The sequence below is a fragment of the Cydia fagiglandana genome, chromosome 17, assembly GCF_963556715.1.
Source record: "Cydia fagiglandana chromosome 17, ilCydFagi1.1, whole genome shotgun sequence".
Lineage (NCBI taxonomy): Eukaryota > Metazoa > Arthropoda > Insecta > Lepidoptera > Tortricidae > Cydia > Cydia fagiglandana.
The window spans coordinates 8,247,219-8,259,631 of NC_085948.1; the positions used below are offsets into that span (position 1 = coordinate 8,247,219).

Below are 12,413 nucleotides of genomic sequence, written 5' to 3' on the forward strand. Positions count from 1 at the left end.
ATTATATTCTTTGCATACGACACTCTAATAGTGTTAATGAAAAAATATAATATAAATCCTCCTTATTGTACAAGCTCAAAATAAATTTAAAAAGAAACACAATAGATACATATAGACAGAGTTAAACAGTAGGCCTTATCGCAAAAGAGCGACTCTTTCAGACAACTAATAATTAAAAAACGAATAAAAATAATCATAGATCATATAGTTGGTCAAACCAATTTGTCAATAAATAAGAACAAAGAACTACTTCTCCTTTTCTTTTGGGTGTTAGTACTAGTGTAAGATTAAAATAGTATGATTATCTCTGTCTATGTTTGAAATGAGACAGTCCTTTGACAAACTATAGTAATCATTGACGTATAATATCTAAGGACGGGCTAATGGGGCACTTAAAATGGTATTAGTTCAGCGGTGTTACTCACGAATTCCGGCCAATCGTGCAGTCCAACGCAACTAGTTGCGACCAATAGCGCGCGTAATGCGTACTCTTCAATCAATCGCGCGCGTGATGCGAACTCATCAACCAATCGCGCACGTGATGCGAACTCTTCAATCAATCGCGCGCGTGATGCGAACTTATCAACCAATCGCGCGCGTGATGCGAACTCATCAACCAATCGCGCGCGTGATGCGAACTCATCAACCAATCGCGTTGTAGCGGTTTCACACCGCTGTACAGGCCCCTGTCATGCCTCATTATTATTGCCCCTACAGCCAGTCCCTAGATATACATATATGTCAATCAAAGGTTCCGGAACCTATATTTAATGGCTCACGATCGTGCGCCTGGTACCATATCTACCTCAATTTACTTACATCTATGATGTCAATGATAGTAATAGGAACATAGATAAGAATAAATTTTAGTAGTTTTCAAAGAAAATGAAGTTAATACAAGTTTAGTATATTGTAAAACGACGGAAATAACTAACCACAGCTAACTTGGACTTCGCTCTTGGCAGTTGGAACTTGTTCGAGGAAAACACGCGTTTTCGTCCAAGTTCGCGGAGTTGTTAGCTTCACACTAGTTTTCCTCTAGAAACTGCTTTAAATACCTAATATTGAGTATTTATTGGGCTATAACTTAGCACTATAAGGCGTGGCTCACTCCGCGATTTCGTCGCTTTGCTACAGGTAGCTAAAATACATCCGTTCCACACCAATTTTGGTGGCTAGCCATAAGCCGCGCGTGGCGCTGTCGCCACCTAGCGGACATACCTGTTTTGATCGTAACAGACGTGTTTTGTTAGAGAGTGAGTCTTCTGTACCTAGTACTATTGTTTATTCTGTGGCACTATGCATTAAAAATTTACCACTTGTACTCAAATTACCACTTGCGGGAGCCAATCTTGCCATTGCCTTATACTCGTACGGTTGCATTTTCCAATAATTACGTCTACCTCTATGAATGGCTTGTTAAAGCCTCACTGTGATTGCCAACAAGTAGCTAGGTGCCGACAATAGGTCCATTTAACCTATTTACTCTACAATTCGTGATAATAAGGTTACAAATATGTCTAAATAGGTTCGTTGCCACCTTGATTTTCTAATTTGACGGTGACATAGACAGGACACGAAAGAATGTCATTTTCTCAATATTTTCTGTAGGTAATTGTGTTGAGTCGGAATATTGCAAATTTTATGGCTGGAAAATTATTTTCATGTTGTGATTGGTGGGAAAAATTAGGTACATACGATATACCTACATTTTAGATGTAAGTCGTGTAAAAATATGGATTGCTTAATCAGCGTTTGTGCTAATGCATTTGTTGATTTGAGTCATATCAATATCATGCAATGTGATCATTAATTATTTCTACATAACCTGCTTTTCATCGCTTATGTTTTTATATTCATTGCTGTTGATTGTATTTTATAAAAGGGATGTTTTTTATTCGATCTTAAATTCTTACAACATAATATTATGTAGGCATTGGAAGATGTAACAAAACATGTTACAGTTTAATTTACTCAGTAATATTTACATATATCCAACATATAAGAGCTTTTATTCTAAAGCCACCATTTACCTTCTGAGTGAAACTGAGAATTTTTAACGAAATGAACGAAATGGATTTGTGATAGGTACCTATTTGTCTTTAATTCGTTTACGTCTTTCGGGTTTAATTTATTGCACTTTTGACATTAACTCTACCCTAACCGTGTCTGGCTAGGGCCCTAGAGGCCATAATTTATCGTTGAATATATTAATGTTTGTATATTACCGTACACTGGGTAAAATTTATGTACAACCTAAAATATTGTTTCGACTCCACGTGGATACACTTTGACGTAGACTGAATCATCGACTGTATCGATGGAGCCATATTCTCTCTCTTATCCTAGCCGATTTCGACCACAGTGATTGCAAAATATTCCTTAAGTGCGGAAACTATGCCTCGCCCGCTCGTGCATGTGACTGCAGTGGCCAATCTTCGTCTGCAAAGATGGAATAGGGAGTGTTACTGCAATGTTCATCTGCTGCCAGAGTGCAGCACTGGTGCACCCAGTAAACCATAGAGTAACTTATACCTACTAGGCCTTAAACAGTTATTGACAGGTTTTTACTATGAAATTGATGCATCAAGGCGGTTTGTTTACGAAACGCGAAAATCGAAATTTCGTTATCTGCCTCTCTATGGATCGAATAAGTAAGATTGAGAGAGGCAGAAATCGAATTGTCGATTTTCGTGTTTCGCGGTAGGCCCTGTGAGTATGCTAGTAACGTCTCATACGCAGAGTTTTGCGTAATTGAATTGTTCATGTTCAAAAACTAAACTATGGTTTCCATTGTTCCAGGTCTACAGTTGCGCAGCATAGAGGAGCCGGCAGGTGGCGCGGGCGGCGGTGTGCCCGCGGCCACCTGCTATGATGCGGAATGCGCGCGCACTGAGGCCTGGCTGGACGAGAATCAGGAGTTTGTGCATGATTACTTCTTAAGGTTGGTTTGATACTATACTTTTTTTTAGTAGCCTATATTGTGTACCACTGCTGGGCAAAGGCCTCCCCTGTCTTTCGCCACTCCTCACGGCTCCCGCCAGTCGCCACAGAATGAGTCCAGGTCGTTTCGCCTGATACTATACTATGATGGAGAAATTCTCTTTCAGCTGAGTTTGTGGCACCATTACAGTTCCAGGGGATGAGGATGCCCGCAGCCTTGCATGGCCTGCCTGGCTGGACGAAGGAGTTTGTGCATTATTACTTCATTAGCTACTATATGCCTATAAATCTAATGACTGACAGAGAAAATGTAGGCAGGCAGCTCTAGTTTAGGATCTGAGATTGACGTTGTAGTTAATGTTTCGTAAAGTCACAGTATTGACGGTATAAAGTGATATCAACAACAAGCTTCAATACTTGAATGAAGTAAAAAGTCGATAGTAGGGAAATTTATTTGCCATTTCTGGACAACAATGCGACGGCTCCTCTTATAGAATTGAGAAAGTGCAGAATTTCTAAAATAAATTGTATTCTACTCGTATATAATAGATATGTTTTTGGAGAGGTTTCGCTGGTTGTAAAGTAATTGAAAGGCATCGTTTATACCTTAAATGTTATAATATATTATTGATTTATCGTGGGAGAATTATTCGGCCTATTTATTAGACTTGTCATGTCAGTGTGATGGACAAGATGTGTCCGCTATGTTTGCCAATATTGAACATGTCTTAACACGATTGGCTAGCATGAGCGTAGGTTAATTAAATACTGTACCGATATTGGCTACATGTTACTTTAAATATTTATTACTTTAAAATTTCATATTGGTACATTTATTAAAAAGTGGGCCACCCATTCAAGTGTAATAGACAGAATGCTTCCTGTAAAATAAGGTCACTAAGTCCTTGTAAATTGATATTGACCATGTCCTCATAAACGCTGACCTTGACTTAACCTCAGAGATAACATGAGATAATACAGTTACATCAGTTTTAGTAGAAGCTGCATATGATGGCCAAAGATAATTTAGACTAGAGGAATATTGTCAAAGTAAATTATGTAGTCAGTATATTTACTGCCATCTTTCGACACCAATGATACACTTTTAGAACGCCATTTGACTTTGATGCTTATTTTTTCACTGATATGTGTTAAATTTGTTAAATGTCAAAAAGTATCGCCATCTAGTCGAGGATAGGCCAAAGGTATGCCATCTTTTCGAGCGACGGCGCCATGGCCTACTTCCTCTATATCAAATTGTCTTTGATATAGCTCCAATACAAGCTACATTTTTTAATACATTTCCAATGTGATTCGTAATCACATAATAAGGGTTTAGTGATTTTCAAGTTGCATCACTTCTATCCAGAGCGGCTACCGCGAAAACCGTAATTCGCAAATTGCGGGGATCTTTCTCATTTACTCCAACGAAGGCGTAATTAGAGTGACAGAGAAAAATCACCGCAATTTGCGAACTTCGATTTTCGCGGTTATAGCCCAGATGGAGTAGTGACCTACAAGCATAATGGAGCTTCCATCGCTTGCATACTAAGCACACGGGCTCCCAAAACTCATTAAAACTCGATAAGCAGACATAACTTTGCATTGTTGCCGTGTTGCAGGTTTACCAGTGTAAACTTTGGCTTTCGCTGAAACATCATACGATCGTTGTTAGTTCAGGACTCGGGGGCGAATCGTAAACATGAAATGTTTCATGGATGTTTCAAATAAGATTACTTTTGCCATGTTAAGTAGGTAATTAAATCAAAGACTTGTTTATAAGGGTATGAAGTGACTGGTCTTCTTGAGTTACACTTTAGATTTGACCGTATATTTTCAAGAGTTATAGTCATTCTTATTGATTAAAAAAATTATTTAAGCACCACAATCGGCACATACTTGTAATTTTACGATGCGTTTCTGTATTTCAGAAAGGTTAATTCTTTTTAATGAGGACCTATTCTGGCAAATGGTGTTTTTTTATTTATTTATTTAATAAAAAAAGAAAATACAAGTACAAAACCCAACGTGTACAAAACCTTGAGAAAATTTGTGTGAATTGTGAGCCGATGGGGAGTTAAAATAACATCACTACATCTTATAAAACAAAGTCCCCCGCTGCGTCTGTTTGTATGTTGATGAACTCAAAACCTATCAATAGAGTGATTCTTGAGGAAGGTTTAGGGGTAAAATTTGTTAACGCGTGCGAAGCCAGGGTGGGTCTCTACTATATACCTATCTAATAGTAAGTAGGATGTTGCAACTGTCCACGGTAGGGTTAATCATAAACGTTGTGTAAAGCGTTGTCCGCCAACAACGTCGATAAGCCTATCGCAAGCCGTACGACTGTGGGTTAAGCCGTTCATTACATGCACATACATATTGGCCGCGCCATGTCATCATTAAACGGCATATGCGGTAATCCCACAAGACTGCAACTGCGGATTCAGAGCTCGCTGCACAATTGGCTGCGAGGTTGCACGGAAAAAACCGTTACAGATTTTCTGACCAATAAATATTTAATACACTCAGTCCTATCTACAAGACTCAAGTCATTCCTGAGTTGCCTAAGTGAGGTACGAGATTGAAAATCTCTCTATTAATTATATCACGATTGTATAAAATACTATCTTCGCGTACTTTTGATTCTTCCAGGTTTGTTAAAACACTGGCACGAAAAATAAAGGCATCTACGAAGGCAGTGACACTACGGATCCATAAATCAACAGAATCGCCTTATGAGTTTTATTACTGTTAGTTGGTACGACATTATTGTTCTTGGGACATCTACATTTATAAAGGCGTAAATATGAAACAAAAATTAATGTACAGTCGCCATCAGATATATCGGAGCGGCAAAGGCGCTCACAAGTATATGAACACGCCTCTATTGTCAGCGTTAAAGTGCGTGTTCAGATATTGTGAACACCTTGGCCGTTCCGATATACCTAATATCTGATGGAGACTTTTACATGCCCCCAGCCCCCAGCCGCTTTTTTTAACATGGATCTTCTTGAGCTGTAGTGTTGATAGTGGGCTTATACGTCAAATGGATGAGAGGTACATTGAGCATTTACTGTTTTTTTTTTGTTTATCAACCGGAAAGCCTTACCCAATTGCATTGCGTAACAAGTGCCATTCAGTTGCAATAGCAATGAGTGATTCGATAAATCAAACTTAACGTGCACAAGCGTAATGAATGGCCAATCAATTACTTCAATTAGCTATATGTAAATGTCCACCCACGTTCATTTAATGGCGCGTAATTTTGGTGGAATGAGAGAATTGCGTTGGTTGTAATTTGAATAGTTCGTGAATGAATGTAGTTTTCGAATTATGTCTAATGAAAGTAACAAGAGTTGTCTTCATTAGAAATATAATTCATATCATGTATTGCTGCTCATTTAGCGTCAATTGAATAGCCGTTGCATATTAAAATATTTTTTTTAGGATCCTACCTATGATGATTCATAGGAGCGCGAGATTTGCAATGAAATCAAAATAATTATGGTATAAAATTCACGCCAGCTTTCGTGAATTACCTTGTATACGTCGTAAGTAATTTATATACGTCGATACTTTCCTGTTTAAGGTTCATATGATCCTGTATAAGGAACAAGAACGAGGTTTTGGCGCTAGAATGGTGAACAATTGAACATTGCGTTTAATTGGAGGATGCTTCATTCCCCAATGGTATAACGTCCTCACGCGATTCTCGACCGCAGCCGAACGTTCAGAAGTAGGCCATGCCGTAATGAGATCTCAAGCCTTTCTGACGTAGCACGTAGTTACAGTTTGTTTATGTAAAGGCATCAGACTTCGGCGAATATTGATTTGATGAAATACTAGTAAAAATATAAGTATTGTAGCTATCTATATAATAAAGAGCATCATAAATGTTTGTAGTCGCTTCATCACTGGAGCTATTTAAACTTATACGAAATATGATGCTTCTGAGGTAGTTTAACACATTAATCTGTTCCTCTAAATACCAATTATAAAGTGTTCATGGACAGAGAACGTGTAAAACTTTCAAACAAATACAAACTTTACAAAATCGATTGTTATAACCGAGTTCAAAGGTGGAAGTTAGTTAATATTCTCTTTCTCGCCTCTTTATTTTAAAGTTTCTTAATAATGTTCTATTTTGAACACCTTACCTAGCTAATATGCCAGCACATATTTAGAAATCTCTGTAATACAAATGGAAATAAGAATGTTGTCATGTTGTGATGTTTCGTAGGACCAAAATTTTCATTTCGCAGCCGTTTCTTCAAACTTCAACACTTTAGTGAGCATCATTAGGCTCCTATAGAGCAGTGGAGGCGTGTCGTAGCTTGTTAAAGTTAATATTTAACTTGAGTGCCGTACTTGTACCAGTATTGAGTTTGGAACTCCGCACTCGTTAGCTCCTAAGTTCACCAACTTGATTTGCCAGTTCCTACAGTTTTCGGCCAACTTCTTAATCTCCCGTTCTGCTCAGATACGGTTAAGTTTATTTTAAGCTCATTTCCTTAAATTACTAAACATTTTAAGGCCTGTGCACACCGGCTTGCGTGTGCGTGACGTGCACGTGCGGGTGCGCTAAAATGTTGGAGCCGCACATGCACACGTCACGCAAGCAGTGTGCCGTCTCTCATAAAGGTTCTGTATACTACAACGCCGCACGCGCACGTATACGTCACGCACACGCATACGTCACGCACACGTAGCCGGTGTGCACAGGCCTTTATGTTGTAGGCGCCACAGGGTGCGCTTCAGCCCGTGTACTGTATACGGTGAAGGCGGTTGGTGTTTACAAGTTCCAAGTTATTTTAGTTTTGTGAAGTATGTGTTACTTGCGTCTTACTACGGGTCGTATATAAAAGTAGATACTTACACGCGTATTCGGGAAACGAGATAATCACAAGATCTAGAGACGATATAGAGATCAACTAGATTGACATTAGATATCGACTAGATGTGACTTGGATATCTAAGTCATAACTTGTCGAAATCGTTCAAGAGGACCTCCAGAATCGCGGAAACGTCAAATTTGACATATCTATCTTACAAATATCTTTAAATTATCCATATCGTAACTTGTTGTAACTTGTTAACGGTGTTACTGAATTTATACTTACCAGATAAGACGTGTGTTTTTGATACAAGTAGCTTTCATTCATTTTATGAAATATTTTTAGACCATAAAAAAGGAATAACAGGTCTTAGGGATTGGCATCCTAAAATACATGCTGAGGACTAACTATATAACCTATTAGGTGTGAGGACATCAAAGAAAACTTTATATAGATAGTTAAATAGATACTGATACTTATGGTCTGATGTGTTATGATTATGAACAGTTGCGTTCTTAAAGGAAATGTCGTCTGGTAAACAAACGTTAACTGTCTCATTCCTCAGAATTGTCTTGATCCACGCGATGACAAGGAAATTACAGTGATAATTTTCTTGTTTAATAATTTACACTGTTATAACCAACGGCGTCTGGAACGCACCGAGGCGAAGCGGTGGAGACTGCTTGTTTACAACTTTGTGATTGTGGTTTATGTGAATGTCTATTACCAATGCTCACGTGTCACGTTTGCAAGAATGCACTAGTTTACAGTTAGTCTTTATCTGTCAACCAAGCGCTGCACTGCACTGTAATTTACTTTATGCGTTCACTCGTAGCATCAGATACAAAAGTGTACCTACAATGAAGTACTGCCATTTAGAAAGCTTTCCGCTTAAACCTGGCCGCAAATTTAACGCGAGGTACATACGTCGATGTAGAATGAGTTTGAAATGCTATTTGAAACGGGAACTAAAATGGTGGTTGCGAGCGTAAGTGGGCATCCACTCGGAGCAAGCGGGTGTTTTCTGCGGCCGTGACCGCTGCATAGATTTTAAATGGTGGGAAAATAAGTGATCCCATCAAAAACATTACATGTAAAAAGATGCAAGTCTTGCAATGCAATTCTTCTACTACAAAAAAGTTTTGAGATGTTATGTGAAACCAAGTCGGTTATTTTAGTCAGTGCCAGGGGGTGTTAAACCGTAACAATAAGATATCTTTAATTTTTAATACGTATAACGACTTGGCCTACTTTTTTTTTCGGCAGGAAAGCGACACGGCAGGTGGTAGACGCATGGCTGGTGTCGCACGCGACGCCGCCCAGTGCCGAGCTCGCGTCGCCGTCGCGGGCTGGATCTGGCGCCACCACACCAGTCAGGTCAGTATGATACCGTCTCTTTTGATCATCACTTCGCCTCACTCATATTTTAATACTTTTGTTTGACTTTTATTATTAATTTAAAACTTTTATTTGCTGTAAAATACATTTTATATGTACCTATAGGCGGACTTAAAAAGAAAAATAAATCAAACTAAAATTGTGTATATGGTCATTAACATTTTCACTACTTACCTACCTATTATTAAAAACGGGGTATTAATTATGTGTAACCTTAACGCATTCACTGCCATCAGGGGGCGTGACCTAGGAACAAACTTGTATGACAGTGAACGCACATGTGCGTCGGGGGCAGTGAATGTATTAAATGCTATTTTGTACTGACCAAGTTTGCAGCAATCACCTTGTTAGCGGAACAAAATATAGAACTAACTAAATGGAAGTTAGTACATACTTCAATGGTAAATTACGTTGAAATGCTTTAAAACCCTGTCATTTTATTTTAACCCAATAATTCCGTCTGTATCTAATTCATGAACGTCCAATTAAACTGCAAAACGTAATTCAAGACCAAAAAAAGTAAGACATTGTTGCCACTGGAATAATTTGTTTGTAAAATAGTAAATTCCTTTTGAGAAATAATCACACTAAGATAATTTATTTATTAGTAATTTTACTCTTACGATTTAAAAAAAGTACTTACTTTTATTTACTTATTTTTACATAAATACAAGACGCGCTAGTAAAAAGTGGCAACATTTTCTTACTTTTTTTGGTCTTGAATTACGTTTTGAGTAATAGTAACTTGAAACTAGGTACTGTTGCTAATAAGCCAGCCTTGATACTAACGAAAAGGTTATCGTGTACCTACGTTTCCTAGTAAAAGTTATGGACATTAACCGTTAGTATAAGTATTACGCTTACTGCTTGCTTCTTATTATACTGTAGCGTGCTCCTTATTGTAATACAATTGTAATATAAGCCTACCGATTACCACCCGGTGAAACATAAAACCAAACTCCAATAAAAAAAGCCTACACAGCGTAAATCTACTTAATGACTTATTGTTCGATATTTTTTAAAAGATAAAACTTTCAGTAAGTGCATTTTTTCTGACTACCCCTATACACCCTATATACATACAACCCTACACACACCCTAGCAAACACGCAAACCAGATATATATATTTTGTTCTCAAGTTCGTTCACCCTATAACCCGATTTTACCAAAGATTCTGATCCGGCTTGTCAGAGTAGGTTAATCCACAGTAAGGTATAAATAGCCGCCCGGAATAAGCAAAGCTAAGCCTCGTCATTGGATTCAACTCACGAGTCGAGAAAACTCATAGAGCTCCGACCCTCCCGGGATTACCTCGAATACTCGAGCCCGCCGTGCCGCGACCTTTCGTTGGGACTGTGACATGTTAACAAGTGCCATTTTGATTTCTGTCAAAACCTTGGCTCGGATGTGATCTTGATCTATGATAATGTGCGAATACGATGAAGAGTTTAGGTGTATATGTCCCATTTTATTCGTAAAAAATACACTACTATGATACTTGTATAGTTTGCATAATCCAGACTCTTACACTTGAGGCGTATAGAATAGATTGCTGCACAAATACCTTTAAAATGTTACATTAAATCGAACGTACGAGTATAAGGAGTGTTTTTTAAATTTTTAAATTCTAGTTCAGTGTACCCAAAAATCGCAAAAAAAAAAGTTGTATACATTGCAGCTGTAGATCAGATCATATGTGACGTCTTACAAGTAAAGGTACCTTATGGCGGTTGGCGCTTACGCTATTATTAACGCCGCTCCAATATTATTGCGGCGCTATGCAACGTAAGTGCCAGCCGCCATAAGGTACCTTTTGCCGTGGAATGTCACATATTTCATATGGGTTAGCTTAGCCTATTAGTTCGTTTACGCAAAATCGGGGTTGGTCTCATAAATATCATAATAAATATTGTAGACATATATTCACATCACTGGATATGGGTAAGTGTTGGAAAACACCATGCATTTTAAAGGCAATAAGTTTAATATCGCGATGTTTTGGGATGCTACATCAGTGTACCTATGTATATATTTTTGTAGATGTCCCTACATACCAAAACAAATATTCTTCTTTACTTAGGTACCTAACTTATATAATTTAAAGTGATAAAATATTAGAATTCCCGAGCTGGGTCGTCAATAAAATGCACCAGACACTTCTCATCAATCTTCAGGTTTGCGCTGATCTTATAGTTAGGGAGGCGAATAGGGGAATTTTCGGCAATACTCGAGCGTGGCAGTTTAAGATATGAGAGATACCTTAGACCTAATAGAACAACCTTGTAAAGTATTTAGCTCTATATGTAGTGACGCGCGCCTAGGATAGACGATCAGATTAGTAAAAAAAAATGGATAGTCTGAAATACTCGAGCGCGTCAGATTAAGATATTGGGGGTTGATTTTAGTGTTTAAAGACTAAATTTAACTAATCTGACGATAAGTCCTTGACGCCGCCGAGTTATAGGGTCGCGAACTTGTAAAAAAAAAACGTTAATCCGGCATTCTCGAGCGCGATTTTTTTTATTTTTATTTTGAAGAATATAATCTAAAACTTACTAAAAATACAAAATCTGCCGGTTTCCGCATGACCGGAAGTGTGGAGGAGCCATTTCGTCTTCCTAAGAACGCGTTGCGGCATATAAGTCGCGAACGATACATGTTACAAAAAAAAAGTTTAAATAAACAAAAAAGGTAATATTATTTTACACAAAAAAAGGTCTCTTTACATTTTTGTCCAAAGTTAAAACTTTTTGACTTGAAGCATCATAAAATCGGTCAGATTAAGAGAACCCACCAACATTTTTGTCAGATTAAAAAAATATGCTTTCAGGATACCGAGATAAACCTCCCCTATGAAAATCTGAGGCGCTCGAGTATTTCAAAAAAACTAATTTTTTTTTGCATTTTCAAAAATTCATCGTAACTTATCGTCACGCCGAAATCGTCAGTTTTTTTAAAGGAAGCTTCCTTTGGGCCTACTTAACACCCCTTCCGAAAATCTGACGCGCTCGAGTAATTTTTTTTTTTTGCATTTTTGACTACTTTATATGCCTACCCCCACCACGCAAACCGGCAGATTAGTATACCGTTGTTATCAGAGGCACTCGGGGCATACGTAGTATGAATATCTGACGCGCTCGAGAATGCCCAAGTAACTGTTTTTTAACATTTTTGAAAAACCGTACACACCAAACCCACCGCTAAAATGGTTTTTGCCATACGAGCTTTTCTTT

General features: G+C 38.1%; 1 protein-coding gene across 1 annotated transcript in view; it reads left to right on the forward strand.

The window, feature by feature from the left end:
* The window catches only part of LOC134672403 (dual 3',5'-cyclic-AMP and -GMP phosphodiesterase 11-like), a 224,838-nt gene that overhangs the window by 108,180 nt on the left and 104,245 nt on the right, over nucleotides 1–12,413 (forward strand). Inside the window, exons 3-4 of the mRNA XM_063530286.1 lie at nucleotides 2,803–2,944; nucleotides 9,048–9,158. Coding sequence (XP_063386356.1) covers nucleotides 2,803–2,944; nucleotides 9,048–9,158 — 253 coding nt within the window. The remainder of the gene's footprint in view (nucleotides 1–2,802; nucleotides 2,945–9,047; nucleotides 9,159–12,413) is intronic.